Source organism: Quercus robur, chromosome 8 (assembly GCF_932294415.1).
Source record: "Quercus robur chromosome 8, dhQueRobu3.1, whole genome shotgun sequence".
NCBI lineage: Eukaryota > Viridiplantae > Streptophyta > Magnoliopsida > Fagales > Fagaceae > Quercus > Quercus robur.
This window is the reverse complement of record NC_065541.1, coordinates 8,570,594-8,594,053: the sequence shown is the minus strand read 5'-3', so window position 1 is coordinate 8,594,053 and position 23,460 is coordinate 8,570,594. Positions and strand designations below refer to the sequence as shown.

The window sequence follows — 23,460 nt, the reverse complement described above, 5'->3', positions numbered from 1 at the left end:
AACATTGTTTTGTTCCGTTTGAAATTCATGCCAAAAAGATGTATGTTGAAACTTCTAGTTCCACTGACTTTAAAGTTCCTATTGCCAAAAGTCCGGCCAGGGCTAATAATTTGGATGGAAATCAATTTTCTAATTTTTTTTTTTATTCGTTATTATTTGTATCGAAATTTAAAAGTTGAAGGATCATTAAAATGGAAATGGAGTTTAGTTAGTTTTACTATTAAATGTTACAATTCTACAAAAAACTGTATGCTAAAGCTGAACAATCAAATAGTCGGGTGAAGCGCAATGAACTGAGCATTGGAATGCAAAGCACTGAAAGCAGAATAATATGAATTTTATCATCTGACTATATCAAAACTTTATGAATGTGTGAGTAATAAAATCTTAAAAAAAAAAATAAAGAAATATTGCTTTTCTACTTTGTGTTTGCTTTATTGTGCTGGGCGCAACTTACTTCGAAAAAATATTTCTCTACTCTAACGAAATTTCCTCCCTTCTGCACAGTGCACACTAACATATTAATAAATCATTCAATAGCTTTTATATTCTCCATAATATAATATATGTGTCGTGGAAAGTGTCATCCACGTCGAGTTAAATCATTCAATTGCTTTTATATTCGGTGTTTGCTTTATTGTGATGGGCACAACTTTCTTCGAAAAAAATGCTTCTTTACTCTCACGAAATTTCTTCCCTTCGCAGTGTACACTAACGTCAAATACTTAAATCATTCAATATCTTTTATGTTCTCCATAATATATATAATATATGTGTTGTGGAAAGTGCCATCCACGTCTAGTCAAAACGAATAAAGGGACTTTGCCTGGGTCTTTTCTTTACTTTATCAATATTTGTATGATGCTACGTTCATTTGATTAAAAGGGGTTTGTTTTTTGATATCGTGAAATTGCTTTAGCTTCTTCAATGTTGCATGATTTTAATGACTTGAGGTGGTAAAATAATTTTGAATGGTTTTACAACTACTAATGTGAATACTCTTATTAAAAAGTTATGTGTTTACATGTGAAGAGTTGAAGTGATTATTAACCAAAATTGTTATTATTAAGAATGCTTTTTATCAATGTTCCATGAATGTGAACCAAAATTTTGACATTAAACAATAATGTTTTGGAAGATTTCGTTGCAAAATGGGTAACTAAATTTGACATTATCAAATTATGAGAGCATTATTATAAGGACCAAAAAGCTAAGACTACACAAAGCATTTAAATTTATCCATCCTACTTAATAAAAATGTTAAAAAATTAAAGATTTTTCTATCCTCTCAATATTCTCCAATCTCTTACTTTTCTAGCTTTTCAACTAAATAGAGTCTAAATATTTATAAAAAAAAAAAAAAAAAATTCACTCATTTGCACCCCATCACATTTCTACACATGATTCTAGATTGTTACCTAATTTGTCCTAATAAGCACAACAACTTTCTTTTTAACTTTTAAGATGGTAACTTCAGCCTTATTAGTTCTTTGGACAAAAAGCAAAAGGACTCCTTCAATTTATGCAAAAAGAAGTAATTAATAAGCAAAACAACTTTCATAAAATGAGGTGGTGATGAGAATGTCAAATTTAGGATAAACCACTGCTAGTTATCCATTTTGCAATGAATTCTTGCAATGAATTCCTGTTTAATGTCAACAGTTTGGTTCCCATTCATGAAACTAACAAAAAAGAAAGGAAACTCAATAATCACAATTTTGGATAATAATGGCTTCATCTCTTCACATACAAATGACTTTCAATTAACTTAGTATGTACGCTCATTAAGAGCCTATTTGATAAGAGATTTCTAGTAAAGTTGTTTAAATATTATAGAAATACATGTAGGTAAAAAAATATTGTGAAAATACGTATTATAGTGTTTAAATAATGAAAACTGTTATTTAAACAACAATACCAAACATACGGTAAAATATTACAATGTCTCCTACTTTGTCAAAAGGTTAGCAATTCGTGCGCTAGGGCCCCACTTTTTTTGACTTGGCGTGGATGGCATTTTCCACAAAACTACTGAGTGTATTTAACGTTAGGTTGAATGGGAAGAAATTTTTTGTTTAAGAACAAGGTTAATTGCACGATGCAATTGCAATAAGAGTTTCTTTCAGTTTTCGGGGTTTTTTATGAGCCTTTTTTACGAGCTTTCGGGTTTAATGCTTTAAAAATTTAAAGCACATTATTATATCGAAGACTTGGGGTCAAGCATTGACTCAAGTGAAGTGGTTATCAAAAAACAAGCATTGACCGAAGTCTTCTGAGAAGGGACCCTCCATTTCGTGGGCCAATAAGCTTTATTATTATTATTATTATTAGGGTCCGGTTAATGTGTGCCCTTAGGATACACATTAAGCTTTCTATTTTTGAAAACATTTTCTCAAGAATTGAAAAAACTGTCATTATTTTTTCAATTATCGAAATTTCTTTTTCCAAAAATAGAAATTAATGTGTGTCCTAAGGGCACACATTAGTAAAATCCTTATTTGTATTGTAATTTAAAAGTTGATGGATCATTAAAATGGAAATGGAGTTTAGTTAGTTTAACTATTAAATGTTACAATTCTACAAAAAACTGTATGCTACTGAACAATCAAATAGTCAGGTGTACTGGAAAAAATCCTTCCAAAAGTGTAGGTGCATTTCTACGAGGTGTCAATTTTATCGTGCATGGGTGAAGCGCAATGAACTGAGCTTTGGAATGCAAAGCAGAATAATATGAATTTTATCATCTGACTGTATCAAAACTTTATGAATGTGTGAGTAATAAAATCTTAAAAAAAAAGATAAAGAAATATTGCTTTTCTTCTCGGTGTTGGCTTTACTGTGCTGGGCACAACTTTCTTCGAAAAAATGTTTCTCTACTCTAACGAAATTTCCTCCCTTCTGCACAGTGCACACTAACATTAATAAATCATTCAATAGCTTTTATATTCTCCATAATATAATATATGTGTTGTGGAAAGTGTCATCCACGTCGAGTTAAATCATTTAATAGCTTTTATATTCGGTGTTTGCTTTATTGTGATGGGCACAACTTTCTTCCACAAAAAAAAAAAAAGCTTCTTTACTCTCACGAAATTTCTTCCCTTTACAGTGCACACTAAACGTTAAGTCATTCAATATCTTTTATGTTCTCCATATATGATTATATCTTTTATGTCATTCGTTTTGACTTGACGTGGATGGCACTTTCCACAACAGATATATTGAAAAATAAAGTTTTGAATGGTTTTACAACTATCAATGGGAATGCTCTTACTAGAAAGTCACGTGTTTACATGTGAAGAGTTGAAGTAATTATTAATTAAAATTGTGATTATTAAGATCGCCTTTTATCAAAGTTCCATGAATGTGAACCAAATTTTTAACATTAAACCGTAATGTTTTGGAAGATTTTGTTGCAAAATGAGTAACTAAATTTGACATTATCAAATTATGGGAGCATTATTATAAGGACCAAAAAGCTAAGACTACATAAAGCATTTAAATCTATCCATCCTACTAAATAAAAATGTTAAAAAATTAAAAAATTTTCTATTCTCCCAATATTCTTCAATCTCTCACTTTTCCATCTTTCCAACTAAATAGAGCCTAAATATTTTTATTTTTATATTTTAAATTTCCTCATTTGCACCCCAGCACATTTCTACACATGATTCTAGATTGTTACCTAATTTGTCCTAATAAGCATAACAACCTTCTTTTTAACTTTTAAGATGGTAACTTCAGCCTTATTAGTTCTTTGGACAAAAAGCAAAAGGACTCCTTCAATTTATGCATAAAGAAGTAATAAGCAGAACAACTTTCATAAAATGAGGTGGTGATGAGAATGTCAAATTTAGGATAAACCACCGATAGTTATCCATTTTGCAATGAATTCTTGCAAATCATTACTGTTTAATGTCAAAAGTTTGGTTCACATTCAGGAAACTTTCAAAAAAAAAAAAAAAAAAGGCATTCTCAATAATCACAATTTTGGATAATAATGGCTTCACCTCTTTATACACATGACTTTCTATTAACCTAGTGTATACGCTTATTAAGGGCCTGTTTGGTAAAAGATTTCTAGTAACATTTTTTAAGTATTGTGAAAATACATGTGAGTGAAAAAGTATAGTGAAAATACGTGTTGTGGTGTTTAAACAACGAAAACTATTGTTTAAACAATAATACCAAACAAGTCCTAAGAAATTACAATGTCTCCTACTTTGACAAAAGATTAGCAAATCTTGCACCAGGGCCCCACTCTTTTTGACTTGATGTGGATGGCATTTTCCACACAACTATTGAGTATATCTGACGTTAGGTTGAATGCAGGGGCGGCTTAATATATTTGGAGGCCTAAGGTAAAAATTGATTATCTTATTTTATATGCAAAATTACTACTAATTAACAAAAACTATATAGAAAATTTTCTTTTTTTAGAAATTTTATAAATAGAAAAAATTTGACAAAATTTTTCATACTTGTTGATATGGTAGATTGATAATAGTAAGTAAAAAATTGGTGTTAGTAGTGGACTTAGATGAGAACTAGTAAAAATTTGCTAATTAAACTCTTATTATTATTCTTATTTTTTTTAGAAGTACAACATTCACAATATTTTTTTACAACAAATCCTAGATTTTAAGTTGCATTTTTTTTTTCTTTGAAAATATCACTATAATTATTTTTTTGCCATCAATAACAGGTTGTAACAACCTACTACTTAGCATAATTGTAAAAGTGTTGTAAAAAATATTGTAAACGTTGCATTTTTCTCTATTTTTTATTTTTTTTTCATCTGGTAAAAAAATATTATTTTATTTATTGATTATAAATAACCTTATTGGTTAAAATTTGGGGGCCTTTTTTTTACTTGGAGCCTTAGGCAACTGCATTTCTTGCTACACTATTCAGCTGGCACTGGTTGAATGGGAAGAAATTTAATTTGAGTAAAGAAACAATACTTTGAAGAAAGTTGGCCAGCACTAGAAAGAATTTCCAAGGCACAAACACTGACTAACAAGATAATCAATATGTCTCCATTTCATTTTTGACACACTTAAAGTTATGACATTCATAAATTTTTGTTTAACTTATAGTTTTAGATGATAAAATTCATAGTATTGTGCCTCGCATTCCATGAGCTCATCAATTCATTAAAGCTTCCCATGCACAGTAAAATTTTGACACCGTGTAGAAATACATCAATATTGTAGGAGTAGGACATCTTTCATTCCACCTAATAAAAGTGAGACAAAAGGATGATTTACCCAATGTTGAAGGGCTCTTTTTGCATTTTGTCAAAGAACTAATAAGCATAACAACTTTCATAAAATGAGGCAGAGATCGAATGTAAAAATTAGAATAAACCACCACTAGGCCCTAGTTACCTGAGCACTAGCATTGAAAAATGCTATCCTATATTATTATACCATCTCAAAAAATCACTTTATTACTTATACCATCCCATTTTACAATACCTCCTACATCAAAAAACTCTATTTTTATTAAAATATTATTTTTTTAATCTTTCTTTATCATTTATTTCTAACTGTTTTTTTGTGATTGAATCACATTTTCCTCCTGGGCTTTCCCAACATTTTTTTTTTCTCTTCTTTCTTCCTTATCCTCTGGCACTGGTTCAACACACAAATTTCTCCCTTAACCTTTGGCACAAATTTCTCCCATGATGCACCGATCAGCCAATCCAAACCCATCACACACACACACAGCTCTGGTTCAACACACAAAGCCACACACACACACACACACACACACAGACCCATGATGAACCGATCAACCAATCCAAACCTATCACACACACACACACACACCGAGCCACACACAAACCACACCGATCGGAGCAACGGCCATAAACCGATCGGAGCAAATGGCAATCAGAGAGAGGAAAGATCAACCCACACACACACACACACACATCGAGACACACACAAACCACACGGATCGGAGCAATGGCCATACACCGATCGGAGCGAACGGCAATCAGAGAGAGGAAAGATCAACCCACACACACACAAACCACACCGATCGGAGCAACGGCCATACACCGATCGGAGCAAACGGCAATCAGAGAGAGGAAAGATCAACCCAAATCCAAAACCCAAAACCCATAACCCACGACTCACCATCCCGATCCACCACTTGACCCTTGATACACCAATCGGAGCAAACCAGACCCACATCGGAACAAACCCATCGAACCCATCGGAGCAAACGGTAATCAGAGAGAGGAAAGATCAACCCAAATCCAAAACCCATAAACCATAACCCACCGCCCACCATGCCGATCCACCACTTGACCCGTGATACACCGATCGGAGCAAATCAGACCCACGTCGGAACAAACCATCGAACCCAGTGGAGCCAACGGCAATCAGAGAGAGGAAAGGGCGAGGGAGAATGAGAGAGACGAGGACGGTGAGAGACGAGGACGGTTGAGAGTGGCGCTCAGCAGAATATAATATGTTTATATGTTTTACAATAGTGCTACAGTACTATTCTAACTTTAGAATAGTACTGTAGCACTATTGCAAAAAAATTTGCAATAGTGAGCTTTACCATTCTTTGATGCAACCGGTTTTAAGCCTTAAAATGTTAAATTGTCCTTAGATTTAGCATTAGCATTTTTCAATGCTAATGCTCGAAATGGATTTCTAGAAATCATTACTGTTTGCTGTCAAAATTTTGGGTCACATCCATGGCACTTTCTTAGAAGATATTCTTAATAATCACAATTTTTGGTTTATAATAATATAATAAAGCACATTACTTTTTAGTTTATAGTAACTAGCTAAAGCTATATATATTTCACAAAGTCAAGAAAAAGAAATTCCAATGTCTCCTATCTAATCAAAAGAATGTTGAATTGAATGAAATTTTGATTCGCAAATATCCTGGACATTGGGCAGGGCCTAAAACACGTTTTGACTTGACGTGGATGGCACTTTCTACAACATATTATTGTATATTATATTATGAAGAAAATAAAAACTGTTTGAGTTTTTTTACATTAGTGCGCAGGTGAAGAAATTTCGTTTGAAGAAAACATATATTCTCGAAGAAAGATGTGCCAAACACAAGAAAGCAAACACTCAGAAGAAAATCAATGTCTCTACTCTACCATTTTTTCTTAGATTTCGTTACTCACGTTCATAAACTTTTTGACTTTTCTCAAATGAGAAGATTCATCATTTTGTCCTATCAAAAAAAGAAAAAAGAAAAAAGATTCATGATGTTGTGCTTTGGATTTCAAATCTCAGTTCATTACGCTTCACCCATGCACAATAAAATTACGCTTCACCAACAGCTTATTAGAGTTTTTAGCTTATTTTTGCTATTATTCTTAGGTTCTATTGTACTTTTTGGTATTATTTATGAGTCTCATTGTACTATTTAACTAGCTTTTAGCTTTTTTCTATATTACTTTTAATACAAAGTTTTCAATTTTAACTAAATAAGTTGTTCCCAAATGGACCCTAATGAAATCGATTGACTAAAATTTAGGACAACAATCAATAGATGATAATTCAACTTTAGAGCAACAGAATCAGTTCAACCCAAATACCCAACCAAAATTTTGTAATTCCAAATTTGCAATACGTAGTATTTGAGCACTATATCATTAAGTCTTTTATCCCTTCTTTTTTTTTTTCTTTTTTTTTTTTTTGACATTTAAAACTAAAACTAACTAAACTCCAGTTCCATTTTAATGATCCTTTGAACTTTTAAATTTCAACTAATGGACAAAAAAATAACTTTAGTGATGGTTTCAAATTAGAACTAGTAATAACTTACTACTTAAAATTTATTGTGAAAACATAGTGGATGTAGCACTTCTATTTTGTATATAATATATTTATGAGTTATGACTAACATATAAATATGTAATTCAACCCTCCAAAAAAAAAAAATTTAATAATAATCCTAACTACGCCCCTATACACATAACTTACATGTAAGTAGGGGTGGCAAAGTAAGCCCAAACCCATTTGTCCACCCAAACCCACCCACTTTAATTGAATCCAAACCCACCCAATTATTAATTGGGTTAAATGGGCATCAACCCAATTAGACCCAATGATTATTGGGTTTTAACTAAGAACCCATTGAACCCCATTTAACCCAAAAATAATATACCCAAATTCAACCTAGCCCTTTTCATATATTAAAAAAAAAAAAAAAAAAAAAAAACCCAGCCCTCAAACAAAATTAGACTCTAATTTTCTTATTTTGTTTCCCTAACTTTCTCGGCAACCAAAAGCATTCCAATTTCATTAATATCTTTAACAAAAGCATTAAAAGAGAGCTCACCAGAGTCCATTTCTAGCGGTTCGAAGCATTGAAGGAAGCATTTTCCAAACCTTGAGAGAAATTCTAGACGGAATTGAAGTTGGAAACGATTGGATGATTGACAGGAAGAACCTGATTAGGGTGAATCTCGTCGATGATGGTGACGCCAGCCAATGCATCGGCGTAAGCCGAAATCGGAAGCTCTCACTCCAGCAACTGCTCGTGGCTCCGTTGCGAGATTTGAACCTTGAGCTCTTGACGATCTGCCACTGATGGTGAAGCAGAGGAAAATTCAAAGAACATGGACTTGATGGACTCGACGAACATGGACTCGCCGAGGCATCCCCAAATGTTCTCCGGGGAGTCAACAAGGTACTTGACCTGACACGCGATGTCGTAGATTCGGGTCTGGACTGGGTTAGGATGGATGATGAGCTTGGGGGTTTCGAAGGAGGAGGAGGAGAAAGCATTTTTTTTTTTTTTTTTTTGTGTGTTGGTTTTCAGGTCGTAAATAATTGGAATCCAATTTTCAAAATTCATTTCCTTATTTTTCTAAATTTTCTCAATAACCAAACGGTGCACATTCCTCTATTTTCCTCTCTGTGCTGTTATTGTGTTTATGGGCATTTTGGTAATTTTGATAATTGGGTGGGTTGGGGTTTACCCATTATAATTAGGTTGGGTTGGGTTTGGGTTAAAAAAAATTAGTTAAATAGGTTTTAATGGGTAAATGGGTTTTATATACCCAACCTAATTATGTCCACCCCAAACCCATTTGACAACTCTACATGTAACACCTCGGTTAATTTGTTGAATGAAACCATGCCCTAGCATTTTAATGATGGAATTTTGTGTGTTGTGGGCTAGAATTGTGATATGGGACAAAATCTTCAAATTAATTTATGTAATTTGTTATTTTTGGTATTTTTATGTAATTTTCGTTATTTTAGGTTTAGGGCATTTATTTCCTATTTTTAAAGCTTTTTAGGTCAAATTTGGTTCCTATTATGGTTAGGTAACAATTATAAGTTATTTTAGAATATATTTCTTGTCTGTCATGTTTTACGGAGCCCTTGAATAGGCCCTTAAGTCTGTACACGTTTTTTTAACAATTATTCAATCAATAAAATTCAGACTTTTGTCTTTCTATTCTCTGATGGATTCCAAACCCTTTCTCTTTGTGGATTCAAGGTTATTTTCAAAAGCAAACATGTTTTGTTTCTTGTTTTCTAGAGGTAGATGTGTTCTGCTCCTTGACGCTTCCGCATCCCGCATTAGCTGGTATCATAGCCTTGACTTATCCTGGTTTGGTGGTTAACATATGAGACGGTAGCAATTTCGGTAATTGAAAACTTAGCAAGTATTATGTGACGTATAGCTAGCACTCACAAATGTCTTTGCTAAGATGCCATCATTGGAGCATGGAGACAATAGGGATAACTGTCATAGAGACATAACTCACGGGCAACCTATTGGTAAGAAAATTTCATATAAGCCTTATAAAAGAATTGCAAGTTTTAATGGTTATTTTTATAAAGAAGATTTTCTTGATTGGTTACTTGATCTAGAGGATTTATTTGACCTTGAGAATATTTATTATGAGAGAAAAGTTGGACTTGCTTTATACAAACTTAGTGAGTATGCCTTACGTTGGTGGGAATGAGTACAATCTAATAGAATCCGAGAAGGTAAAGATAAGATTCATTCATGGCCAAGGATGAAAAAGATGCTTGCTATCAAATTTTCTCATTTGGATTTAGAAGAAATCTTGTTGTATACAATACAAGATTATTATTGGCCAAGAAGTTCATGTTTAAATTATTTTGAAGAGTCATATATTCCACCATTAAAGGAAGAATTACATATTGAAGAAAATACTTTTCTTGAAGAATATGTAGAAGTCAAAGAAGAAAATATAGAGATTTTTGAGAAAATTAATGAAGGCCTTGTTATAGAAGAAGAACCAGAAATCAAGACTGTGGAGGAGATTAATGAAGACCCTATTATAGAGAAAGATCTTGAAGTCAAGATAGTAGAGACCATTAAAAAAGAAATTATAGAGGAAATTGTCAATGATCTCGATGAAGTCAAGTTAAATGATTGCAATGTTCAAGCTCCTATTATTTTGGTGGGAGGCACCAAAATAAAGTATATTGATTTTATTGGGGTGGAAAGATTTGATTTGATCATTGACTATTATTTGGTGAATATTTTTAATTGCATGAAGATCAAGGGACCAGAAGTTCAAGTTGCCCAATTGATGACTTTCAAGTTTGGTAAGAATACAAAGAAGATGAAGTATTCAAAGTATTTGTTCACTTGGTATGGAAGATTCCAGATTTCAACCATCAACTCGAGGACGAGTTTGTTTCAAGTGGAGGGGTTTGATGTAGCACAAAATCTTCAAATTAATTTATGTAATTTGTTATATTTGGTATTTTTATGTAATTTTCATTATTTTAGGTTTAGGGCATTTATTTCCTTGTTTTTAGGTGTTTTTAATGCTTTTTAGGTCAAATGTGGTTCATGTTATAGTTAAGTATTAATTAGGAATTATTTAAAAAAATATTTTCTTGTCTATCAAGTTTACGGAGCCCTTAAATAGGACCCTAAGTCTGTACACGTTTTTTAACAATTATTCAATCAATAAAATTCAAACTTTTGTCTTTTTATTCTCTGGTGAATTCCTAACATTTTCTCCTTGTGGATTCAAGGAATCCTCGTGGATTCGATGTTATTTTTAGAAACAAACATGTTTTGTTTCTTGTTTTCTAGAGGTAGACATGTTTTGCTTCTGGACGCTTCTGCTTCCTGCATCACATAGTCATTGGTTTTTTTTTTTGTGTTTAATCAAACATGGATTAGTTGGAGTGTAGATATATTGTAAGGTTGAATTTAATCAACCATTTTGTTGGCTTTATTCCGTACCAAATTTGTTTGTAATTTAGCATTTAGAAACCCTATATTTAGGTGGGAATCATGTAAGGGTAGTGTGTGAGAAAGTGTGAAGAAAAACTCAGAAATGTGCAACTCAGCAGGGCCTTGCGACTGGCTCGCGGCTGGCAAGTCGCCAAAGAGGCACATGTGTGAAGCATGCAGAGAAACTGAAGAGTCACGCCAGCTGTTGCACTACAGGACAAAAGTCCTAGGCTGGCCAGGCAGTTAACTTGCGACTTGAACTCGCGACTTAGTCTAGTCGCGAGGCCAAGTCGCCAGACTACTCTGTTTAGGTAAAACTGATCTTTCGCGTTCCAAACACACAACAGTATAAATAGCCCTTATACCCACGTATTGTAGAGAGCTTCCAGAGAGAATTTTGAGAGAGAAACCCTAGAGAAAAACAATATTGACTTATCCACAATCTTCATCCTTTGATTCTCCAAATTCCTCTACTCTCACCCTCTCCATTGATACATCCTTGAGAGGTACATTAGCCAAAACCTTTTTCTCACCATATCCATATTTGTGAGGAGGCTATTTGGTACTTGGGAAGCAGTTAGAAAGGGACCAATTGATATTGGTTGATATTATGGGCTATAGCTGGATTCAGTAAGTTAGAGAAAATAAAGGTTCGGCGTAACTTCGTTAGAGCAAGAAGCTTGGAGGGCTTAGATACACTGGGTAGATTAGGTTTGGAGGGTCTTTTGCTATTCATGTATCCCAGCTTCATTCTCTAGTGGATTATTGACCGCTTGGAGGGCGGTGGAGAGGTTTTATGTCGAGGACTTTGGTTTCCTCTTCGATAACACATCGCTGTGTTGTTTTTATGTTTGCATCTCTCTTCCTTTAATCTTTGCCATTTAATTTCTGTTGTGGTTGTGATTTTATTTTGTTTAGATTGTTTTATCAATTCTAGTTTAGCTTATTTTCATATTTTGCACATACATTGTTTGATAATAAGCTTGAACTGGTAATTTGTATTTTGGGGGTCTAAACGTTCAAGGTGTTTTACATACTATTTGAACATTCATATACAATGCTCAGACTCTTATATACACTTAAGTTTGGAAAATAAGAAAATGTGGGGGAAAAAAAAAAAAACTGTAACAACACTAGCATCAAGTGTGCCAAATGCCAAATATTTGGCATGTGGCACACCAAACACGATAAAACCATTTACATGAAATGTTCTAAATGCCAAAAAATTTGTCATGGAATACGTGAAAGGATGAGTCATGCCAAAAAATGTTATAAATGACAATACGAACACCAATGCTAAAAAGAAAATTTAATTTCTTTTTCTCTCTCCTCTCATTGTTTTATTCTATTTTTCTATCTCTCCTTTCACATACCTTTCTCTCACACATTCTCTCTCTTAGTGATCTCCACCCACAACAGGTCTCACTAAGCTACCTGCCTCTCTGTCTCTCTCTCTCTTGTTTGTTGGTTTGTTAGAGGAGATCAGTGTGGGTTTGTTGGAGGAGATTACAATGGGTTTTGTTGGATTTGGTGTCTTTGTTGATGGTTTTGGTGGAGGTGGTGGTTATGAGTTGTGGGTTTGAGCCTTTGAGGCAAAGGTGGTAGTGGGTTGTGAGAATGATGGTGGGTCTAAGCATATGAGGAGGTGGTGGTTTGTGCAAGAATGGTGGTGGGTTTAAGCCTTTGAGGTGGTGATGAGTTGTGGGAGTGGTGGTGGGTTTGCTAGTAGAGAATGGTGTTTGACTGTTGATGAGTTTGATGCATCAGAGAGAGAGAGAGAGAGAGAGAGAGATTAAAAAATAATGGCATATGAAAATAAAAATAATTGACGTGAAGTGATAATAACTTAATTTTGCATATTTATATCATTATTAGAAATCATTATCATACTTATTTTAAGTTAATTCATGCATTTTATAGTTGGTTTGGGAATAATGCTAAATAATCAATTTTGTGCTTAATTGAATTTTAATGCATGAATTTGTCTTTTGTAGGATAATGAAATTAAATAACTGGATTTGTGCAAAGAAGAAAACTAATGGACTTTACTTTTACAAGGGCCATGATAAAGTCAAAGAAGGCCAACCCAATTAAATTCAAGTCCAATTAGAGTAAGAAATCAAAGGAAATTTGCACCAAATCAAAGTCCAATTTGGATTAGGATTCCAGCCTACGCACCAGTTAGTATTTTGAGAATAACTTTCAGCTTAGATGTCCAATCGAGATGATTCAAGTTGGGTTGGAAATCGAACTTAAAGGGCTACAACTTTGTAGTTTACCGAAAGTCCGATTCTGAAGTTAAATTGGCCAAAAACATTGGTTAAGTGAAGCCTAAAAACCTGGAATTTTCTTCAAACGGAAATTCAACTTGTAATAGGATTCCTTGACCTATTTAAAGGCTATTTAGGGAAAAATTCAGAGGATAGTTGCCATAGAATGTAATTTAGGTTTTCTTAAAATTTCTTTACAGTTTTTAGAGTTTTATTTGTATTATAGCTTGGTAGAAGCCTTGTTAAGGCAAGGGGTAAAACTCAACCGTTTATTGGTATGTTCTTAACAATTATTTATTGGTTTTAATGCTTATGTTTTAATGTTTTATTTATTTTTTTATTTTTTTATTGTTTTACTCATTTAGAAAAGTGTTTAGTTCTGTATAATCCTTTGATTTATCATAGACTCCAAACACGTCAAATGCTTAGTATTCCCTGCGAGCTAATTCACTAGTTTTATTTTACCTAAAATCAATCAATTTCATGAAACTACCTTAGACAATTAATTCTTGAGTTTTTATTGTTAAATCCTCCGACTAAGATCATCATATGTATGAATTTTAGTTGAGTTATAAAATAAATATTGTTAAGACTATTAATAGATGTGTTGTGTGTGGATTCCTAAACCTTAGCGCCTTAATATATTTTTATTTTCTCTCAATTTAAATTACATTTACTAAACCGTTAAAAATCTTTTCAATTAAATTTTATTATTTTAGTTTTATTTTCTTATAGTTTGCTAATCAATTCCCTTTTCCCTATAGATCATTATTTAAGTCCCAGCATGAAGTGTATTTTCAAATGCTATATCAAAGTAGAAAAAGCAAATTTTTGTGCGTTAAAATAAAATTTGGACAAATGTTAACTACCAAAACAGGAAATCTAAAATATTTGCCGCAATAGTAGGAACACGTGTTTAAGCATGTTAAGCACTTATAGTGGAATTCCACGTAAGCATTTCTCTCTAAGTAGCATGACGTCGTTCCCTTCATTTAAACATACGCTGAACAAAAAACGACGCCGCTTCAGTTAAATTGCAGTCGTCCCATTATAAAACGCAGCCGTTTTATTTAATTGTGGCCTCAGTACGAGAAATCTGCTTCTTCAATTTTAACAGACTGCTTATTGAAAACGTTATGTTTTTAATGTTTGCTGATTCCAAGTTATTTTCTTATGTTTTGGATTTTATTTGTACTCTAAAAATCTAGATAACCAGGTTAGAGTTGAAGCTGTAAAAGGAGTACTGTAAAAATGTATTTGGGTTGAGCAAAGTCATCCGAATCTAAATCTTTGCTTAATTTCATGAGACCTGTTGATCCACAAGAATGTACTGACAATTCAAAAATGGATTTCAAACATGTTTCCCTACTATTTTTGGGATAATTGTGATAAGAGATAATTGAAGTCTTTTTTTTTTTTTTTAAGATATTGATTGAACATTTTCAATTTTCAATTTGAATTGTATTATTTGAAGTAGAGTAAAAAGAAACAAGGAAAAATACTAAAAAAGTGAAGTGAAAGGGTTGAATGCATTCTAGAGGTGTACATGATGAGCTTCACAAGACACAAACAAACGGTCTTTGTAGATTTTGCAAAGGTTAATGATGAACAAACGGGTTGCAAAATTAAGCATCAACTTTGTCAAATGCTGGTAGCGTTTATAATGTACAAGTTGTGCTTAGCAAAAAGAATATGCAATGAAAGAGGCTATGCATTTTAAGGAGTATGAATCAAATTCATTTTGGCTAGAGCTAGATATGTCTTGGTTTTGGATAAAATATAATTGAATATGATTTGTTTACTGTATATAAAATTAACGGAAATTTGATCCACAACAAAGTATATATTAGAGATTGAAGCAATTAAACATCTCAGTGTGCTTAATTTTGTTGCTTAGTTCTAAGCTATTGTTATGCTACTTGTCGTATAAATAATTTCACTGTAAACTAAACGTCGTTTAGACTATTTATTAATTACAGACTTTACCACGTGGTTTTTACTGATAGGCTGTTAGAGTTGGTGGGATTTTCTGTTATTTTTTCTATTGTAGCCGTTATATTAGTTAGCTAATTTCTTACCCTGTTTTCTTGTATATAAAAGAGAGATTCATCATTTCATAGAATCAATGAGAATTAAGATTACATTCTCCCAATTGTTCATCTGTACACTAACTAAAAATTCAAAATTTTTATTCAAATTCCAAATAATATTCCTGAATTCAAGAAAGCTCAAAAACCTTAAACATTCTTCTGCGTTAATAATAAATAAATAAATAAATAAATAAATATATATATATATATATATATATTAATTCCAAGGGAGAATTAAAATAGTTGTCATTTGAACAAAAAATATACTTAAAATTAAACATAAACTATGCTCACAGAACAAGAATTTCAATCATAGCCTACAATTCCTCAAAACAAGAATATATATATATATATATATATATATAGAAAGAGAGAGAAAGAAAGAAGGTTGAGAATTGAATAAATTTTTTCAAAAATTTATTACAACACCCCAAATTTAAAGAGAAAAACCTGTAGCCATAGTTATCTAAAAAAAAAAAAAATTAGTTCAATTTAGTCTACTTTGGTCTAGCTGCATTAATCATTAACAAAGAGATATAGCTATCGTACATTAGGTACAAGTATGGAACTACATGATCCCTCTTTTTACAAAAATGTCACAAAAATATGTTTCCCATATAAACAATGAAGTTAGAATCCTTTTTATTTTTAATGAAAAAAATTCATTGTCTCCAAAACAATCCCCTCTCAAAAATATTATTAAAAATAAATTGCCGCTGAATATGTTTCCAGAATTCAGAAAAACATGTCGTCGTCCCATTTATCACAGCTTCACCACAAAGTCGTTTAGCTCCTATTACAAGTCGTGGTTTTGGTCTGCAGTTCAGCTACAAGTCGTGTATTCAAGATTAGTTATTAATAGACACTTGTATTATTTCAATTGGATAAAGGTGCAGTTAGTTAGTTTAAAGTCTGTTCTTGATGTTCATTGCAACGGCTAGTTTGTCATTTTTCGATCGGTTCGTGCAGTTACTCTGTTTTATAATTATATATACCCACATATGACATACCTGCAGTTACTCAATCTCTTCTCTTTTCTCTATTTCGTCTGTTTTCTTCCAAATAAATGTTTTTTTTTTTTTTTAATTTTATTTTATTCATAATGATTAAACATATACCATTTGAGAATTGAATTGTACATTTTGGAGTAAATTCAAAATAACAGAAGAAAGATGAAATTAACACGTCCAATCTTATTGGGAAAAAAAAAAAAAAAACTGAATATTTTTTTAGAAAAAATGACGAGCTTTATTTTTATTTTATTTTATTTATTTATTTTTTATAGTTTTTAACAATTTCTTATTTTGTGTGGGTCTTTATGGATATCTTGTTGGGGTGCACGGCTGCATGCACCCAGGAGTCCAGCCCACATGGGACTCTAATTTCTTATTAATGAATCCCATTTCAATATGAAATAGGTGAACTTGGTGTAGAAGACTTTTCTTCAATTAAGATGTGAGTCCATATCTGGCATAAATTAAAGGTGATTAATGGCCCATTAAGTGACTACTGGCCCATTAGGCCAAATGCAAAGCATGAACATTCTAATTCTCTTTTTAAGGAGCATGACACATGAGGAAAATTCACATAATTAAGTTCATACTTTTTCTTTCTTTTTCTTTAATAAATTTCTTTTATAAGCTTGAATTTCATTCTAGAGAGAGTGGCTATATACCTTACAAGTAGATTCAATAAACTACTAGACGAAGCAAAAAGTGTTACTTGTGTTATAGTTTATTGGCAAATTTAAAAGAAAAAGAATTGCATTAGGGTAAAGTGAAGTCATTTGTTTTGGATGTGTTTATGCCTGGTACGTAAACAGAGTCATGGCATTACAATGGGCAGGGTGTCTAAACTACAAGCATGATCTTTGAAATTGATATGGCAGTTCACAATTAGAAATTCACTTCAAATACATAAACTTTCTTCTTCTTCTTATTTATTTATTTTTAATTATAAACATATTTGACTAAAAATGGCAATAATATATATTTAATGCAGCCTTCATTGATTTCATAAAAAAAAAATGAATTAAACTTTAGAATGTTAAGTAGATTACAACATATTTAGCTAATGGAAATAGAATACACCAGCATACAAGATAAAACATTTTCACCCCTAAATAAATAAATGAGAAAGCCACAAGTTTTAGATGGAAGAAATTTCTAAAATGAAAGTCTCTCGACATTATTAAAATCAACCCTCACCCTCACTTTAATAGTCGAAGCATCCTACTCATTATTCAATAACATCAACTCCCAAAAAAATTTAGGCTCAGCTATGGATCCTCTATATATTCTAAGCAACCTACTCAATCTCACAAATACCCACAAATACCGACATATACCCACAAATAACCCTAACCCCCCAATGCTCAAACAATATTGAGATAAGGAGACATACCTTGTGATTCCAAACTGAAGATGTAGACTAAGAGTGAGAGTACAGAGCGTGAGCAAGAGGGAGAGTATAGAGCGAGACTGAGATTGTGAGGGAGACTGAGAGCGAGAGGGAGACTGAGAATGAGAGCGAGACCGAGACTAAGAGGGAGATTGAGAGCGTGTGGGAGAGTTAGAGTGAGATGATAGCGAGATTGAGAGAGTGAGAGGGAGATTCAGAGAGTTTAATTGTGGGTAACAGGGAACTCGAGTACCACACTATACAGATTCAGAGAGTTTACTTGCAATACAGATTGATACCCGAGTTTAGTGGACTCGGGTACCACACTATACAGTACTCGACCCTAGGAAACTCGAGTACGAAGTGGTATTTTTTAATCCCAAATGCCATGTCAGCAAGTGCCACGGTGGAATAGAAAATAGGGAACTTGAGTTTAGTGAACTTGAGTACTAGAAAAAGTGGTAGATCTCTATTTAGTTTTGAAACAATGTTTTTTTGCTACAAATTGTATGAAAGGGTGGTATTTGGCCATTTTCATCTCATATTTGTAAATTGTAATTGACTTTGAAATTTGATTCTAAAAAAATAAAAAATTCCTTTGAATGCTATGTAGCCTATTTAAGAGGATGATATGAAGAAAAAGAAGATTGATAAGAGAAAGTGAACGTTTTGGTTTTTTGCTATTTTGTTTCAAATTGTTGCAGTGAGTTTTGTTTTCATATTTAAATGAACGAAAACACTATTTTGATTTTAACAAATGATCATTAAGTTTTTATATTATTTAAAATATTTTTATATTATTTTGATAATGATACGAAATAAATAAAATAATGTATTTGAGCATATTAAAAAAAATCCCATTAATAGTTACTTGTAGGCTTGTGCAACAATCCATTTAATACGCCCAACTCGCCTGATCCACTTCGCTTTGCACCGTCTTGCATAGAGTAATTCAAAATGAATTTTCATTCAAATCAATCAAGAAAGAAATTGCATTTAGAAAAGAATTTGTTTATTTTTTAAAATGGACATTAAAGAAAAAATAGTAATTATAGTCTTTATTATATTATAATCAACCATTCAACATAATCACTAATAAAATACATGAGTATATTACTATCCTCTAGGGTTAATAAACTATTTTATATGGGGTACCTATGTTGTTTTATTCCCTTTATTTTATACAATGATTAATAATACTGTATATAACTCAAGCCAAAAAATTAATAATATTTTAAATATGAAACAATTAGACACGTCACATATGAGCTAAATTAGTCAACAAAATTTGAATTTTGAAAATGTATATAATGTCTGACTTTGTTATGGAAGTGTGAGAATTATGATGGGTAAGAATAAATTGGGGTAATTAGTGGAGAGTAGACATATCACTATAATAAATATGCATAAATTAGTTAACATAATTTGAGTTTTGAAATGCATGTTAAATCTTACTTCGTTATTATTGTTACTTAAATTAAAATAGAAGGTGAGTAATAGTAGTTGAAAATTGCCATGGGTAATTTTTTTTTTTTTTAAGAAGAAGCCATGGGTAATTAGTGGAGAGTAGACATAGCACAATGATAAATATGAATCAAATTAGTCAAATATAATTTGAATTTTAAAATGTATATGAAGGGTCTGTTTGAATACTGCTTATTTTGCTAAAACTGAAAACTTATTGTTGAAAATACTATAGATAAAGGTAAAAGTTAGCTGAAATAGTACAGTAAAACTCATGAATAGTACCAACAAGTACAGTAAAACCCATAAATAGTAGTAAAAATAAGCTGAATATTGAAATATTTTTCATTTTAATTTCATTAGTATCCAAGCAGAGGCTAAATCCTACCTTGTAATTACTGAAATTGAAATGGAAGTTGAGTAATAGTGGTCTAAACTTGTCATGGGTTTCAATACATTAGGGCAATTAGTGGAGATTATTAGGCGTATCATCATCACAAACCTCATGCCAGTTGACTCTTCTTGAACAAAAAGTAAACGAAAAACAACTCATAAAATATTCGATTGGAAAAGTTTGGTAAACCAGCTTCATATATAAATATAAATATAAATAAATATATATATATATATATAAATATATATATATATATATATATTATATATATATTGTTTCCGTTGAATTTCTGTTTTTGTTTATTTTAGTTTCCCTGTAATATTCTCTCTCCAAAAACAAAACAAAAATGGCGTTAAAAAAAAAAAAACTATTATTTAATACTTCTTCTTTTAAATAACAAATACCTTAACAAAAAATTAAAAAGAAAATGATTCTTTAACAAAAAATTGAAATTAATTTTTTTTTTTTGGAATTTTAATATTTCAACATCTAGTTTGATTAAAACACTAACTTCTCACTTAAAAAATACTTAACTTATTATCTCATTAATTTATTTATCATTCATCATTCTAATATTGAAATACCCTACACTGTTTTTATTTTTTATTTTTTAACGCATAGAAATTGTAAAGTCCAAAATTACGTCATGTAAATTTATCCTAATCTTTGAAGGAGAAGATGATAAAAGTTATCCTCCTTGTTAATACCTTCCTTCTCTTATTCAGAAAACTCTCTCCCAACCTTATTGAGTTGAACAAAAAACTCATCCACATAATATCTAACCCATCAATTATAGATGAATTATTAGGGCCGATCATGCATCTGGCCTAAAGTGGGCTTCACAAAAAAGATGGTGCTGATGGTTTAACTTTTATTGAGTGGATTCTAATTCCTATTTTTTTTTTTTTTGAATTAATATGGTCCAAAATAGAAAATGAAAAAAAATAACTGGTTACATTGGCGGGTGATAATGTTAGTGGAATAGAACACATTGCAAGCAATTTGATTATGTAGCTAAAAGGAAAAATTTAGGTATAATACCCTAAGGGGCACAACATAAATTTACAACAATTTCAGAACATTTCAAAATTAAGCTATTACCTCACACTGTCACACATGGACCATTAACAAAAAAGAAAAAGAAAAAAAAAAAGAAACTAACTTTATCTTTGGATGGAAGGAGATAAAGGGAGGGAAAAGAGGAGGAGAATAGAAGATGATTAAAAATAATTTTAGTACACTCTTGCCACTTTTGCCTTAATTCTCTTATCCTTCCCCTTCATTTCTCTTCATTCTAAAAATAGCATATATCGTAGATTTGTGGTGGGCTCAAGTGTGAGAAGATAGGATAATTTAGGAATATTGCTGAAAAATTATTGTGCATTCTTTATTGTTAATTTTATTCCATTTTTATCTACAAAAATTCATTATAAATACTGAAAAACCATAACAATCAAATAGCAGTAGTAGTAAAAGTAAAAAAATATGGGTTCAATATCAGTTATTCGTTGTGTTTACCTAATGTTCTTATTAGCATGCATTTCTGAAGTTGGGTTAGGAAATACAGTTTTTAATGTGATGGAAGATGGTGCTATTGCCGATGGAAAAACTGATAACAGTAAGGTAATTTTTGCTCAAGAGAATTAGGATAATCTTGAATCATTTCTTAAGTCAGCAGCATTGAAGTATATTAACAGAGCAATGTAATTGTTTTATAATTTTGTTATTGTGTGTGTTTGTCTCTGTAGGTTTTTGAAAATGTATTTAACAAAGCTTGCCAATCTGAAGGAAAAAATATTGTATTAATCCCACAAGGAACATATATGTTGCGGCCTATAGTGTTGAAAGGCCCATGCAAGGGCCAAGTAGAATTTCAAATCATAGGGACCCTACAAGCTCCTACAGATAAAGCATCTACAATTAATGTTGACCATTGGATCACCTTCCAATATATAGACCAGTTGATACTCGGCGGTGGTGGAAAATTGGATGGCCAAGGTCCCTCTGCTTGGGATGACAATACTTGCAGTAAAGATCCAAACTGCAAATCTCTTCCCATTGTAAGTTCTTGTTTCAACGAATCCTTCTTAAACTGGGCTAAAAAATGGTGTTGCCCATAATCATGTGTTTTGTCTTGAATTATTCATTTTTGCATCCTTTGGTTCTTTTCATCCAGTAGACTTTTCTATAGGTCATATAGTTTCACATTTCCATAATCTATTTTTTTTCCTTGTACTTAGAAAATGTTCGTTTGAAAAAATGATTTCATTTTCTTTCCTCATTAGAAAAATTTTCAATCCAGTTTCTTTCTTTACTATCTAATGTTTTGTGGTTGTGTTACCCCCTTTTAAAATAATAATAATTATTATAATTATAATTATAAAGAAATTTACTTATTTAGTTTATTAAGCTATTAGGTACGTCTTACTTATTGTAACAATTCCAAACCACAAAATTTAATCAAAACACTTTAAATTGAAATTGTGTTTGAGATGCATATTATTCACATTGTGTTTTTCTTTTATGTCTTCCAGTCATTGAGATTTGATTTTGTCACCAATTCAAAGATTACTAGCCTAACTTCAATCAACAGCAAGAATGCCCACATGAACCTTTTTGGATCCAAAGGTATAGAATTTCATTACATACATATAATAGCACCCGAAGATAGCCCCAATACCGATGGAATACACATTGGTTCATCTAGCAATATTGAAATCACGGATTCGACAATAGCCACGGGAGATGATTGTGTATCAATGAGTCCTGGTTCTAAAAACATAAACATTAGGAACGTAACATGTGGCCCGGGTCATGGAATTAGTGTTGGAAGCCTTGGTGGGGGACCTAATGAAGAAGATGTTAGTGGATTAACAATGACTAATTGCACCTTCATTGGCACTCAAAATGGCTTGAGGGTCAAAACTTGGGCTAAACCTTATCCAGGCAATGTTTTCAACCTTACATTTGAAGATATCATCATGGAGAATGTCAACAACCCCATCATCATTGATCAACAATATTGCCCATCTAGCAAATGTGAAAAGGTACCAAGCTCTTTTACAAATGATTTTACATATGCTTGTTCCTTTTGCATAGGTTTTTGGTTTATGTGACTATTTTCTTGATTAAATCATATGTTATATAAAACTTCTTTTACCATGTTTGTGATCTTTTTTATCTACAGGGTGACTCCCAAGTTCAGATTCACGATGTTAAGTACAGAAACATTAGGGGCACCTCTAGTTCAAAACTTGCAGTTGCTTTTGATTGTAGCAAAAGCAAACCTTGTGAGAAGATTGAGCTCGACGAGATTAACCTAAGTTACCATGGTGTTGAAGGACCTGTGGCATCCTCATGTGTCAATGCCAAAGGTATTGCTAGTGGTTTACAACAACCCCAATCTTGCATATAGCACTCCTAGTTGCAGCACCTTGCTTGAAATCAAGACAAATTGAAGATGAATAATCTAGCACTCTTAACCTACATTCTTTTGACAGTATATTGTTTTGTACTTGATTTGAATGCTTACCTACAAGAAATGTTGTAGGCGGTGTATTCCACTTCGTATTTGTAAATTGTCAGTTGTTTTGAAATTTGATTCTAAAGAAAA

The 23,460-nt window shown here is 32.0% G+C and overlaps 1 protein-coding gene across 1 annotated transcript; it reads left to right on the top strand.

Annotated features, from left to right (window-relative positions):
- The first annotated feature begins 9,715 nt into the window (after positions 1-9,715).
- LOC126695802 (exopolygalacturonase-like) lies at positions 9,716-23,460 on the top strand. The gene is made up of 6 exons (XM_050392615.1): positions 9,716-9,785; positions 10,140-10,586; positions 21,382-21,470; positions 21,596-21,907; positions 22,382-22,894; positions 23,035-23,460. Exons 1-6 carry the CDS (start codon positions 9,716-9,718, stop codon positions 23,260-23,262), a joined length of 1,659 nt encoding a protein of 552 aa, XP_050248572.1. The 3' UTR covers positions 23,263-23,460.

Bases quoted from the DNA above. Each gene is read 5' to 3' on its own strand.
- LOC126695802 (XM_050392615.1), top strand. From the start codon at position 9,716: ATGCCATCATTGGAGCATGGAGACAATAGGGATAACTGTCATAGAGAC. The intron at 9,786-10,139 runs GTAAGAAAATTT...ATTATTTTGAAG, and splicing joins AACTCACGGGCAACCTATTG to AGTCATATATTCCACCATTA. The intron at 22,895-23,034 runs GTACCAAGCTCT...TTTTATCTACAG, and splicing joins CATCTAGCAAATGTGAAAAG to GGTGACTCCCAAGTTCAGAT.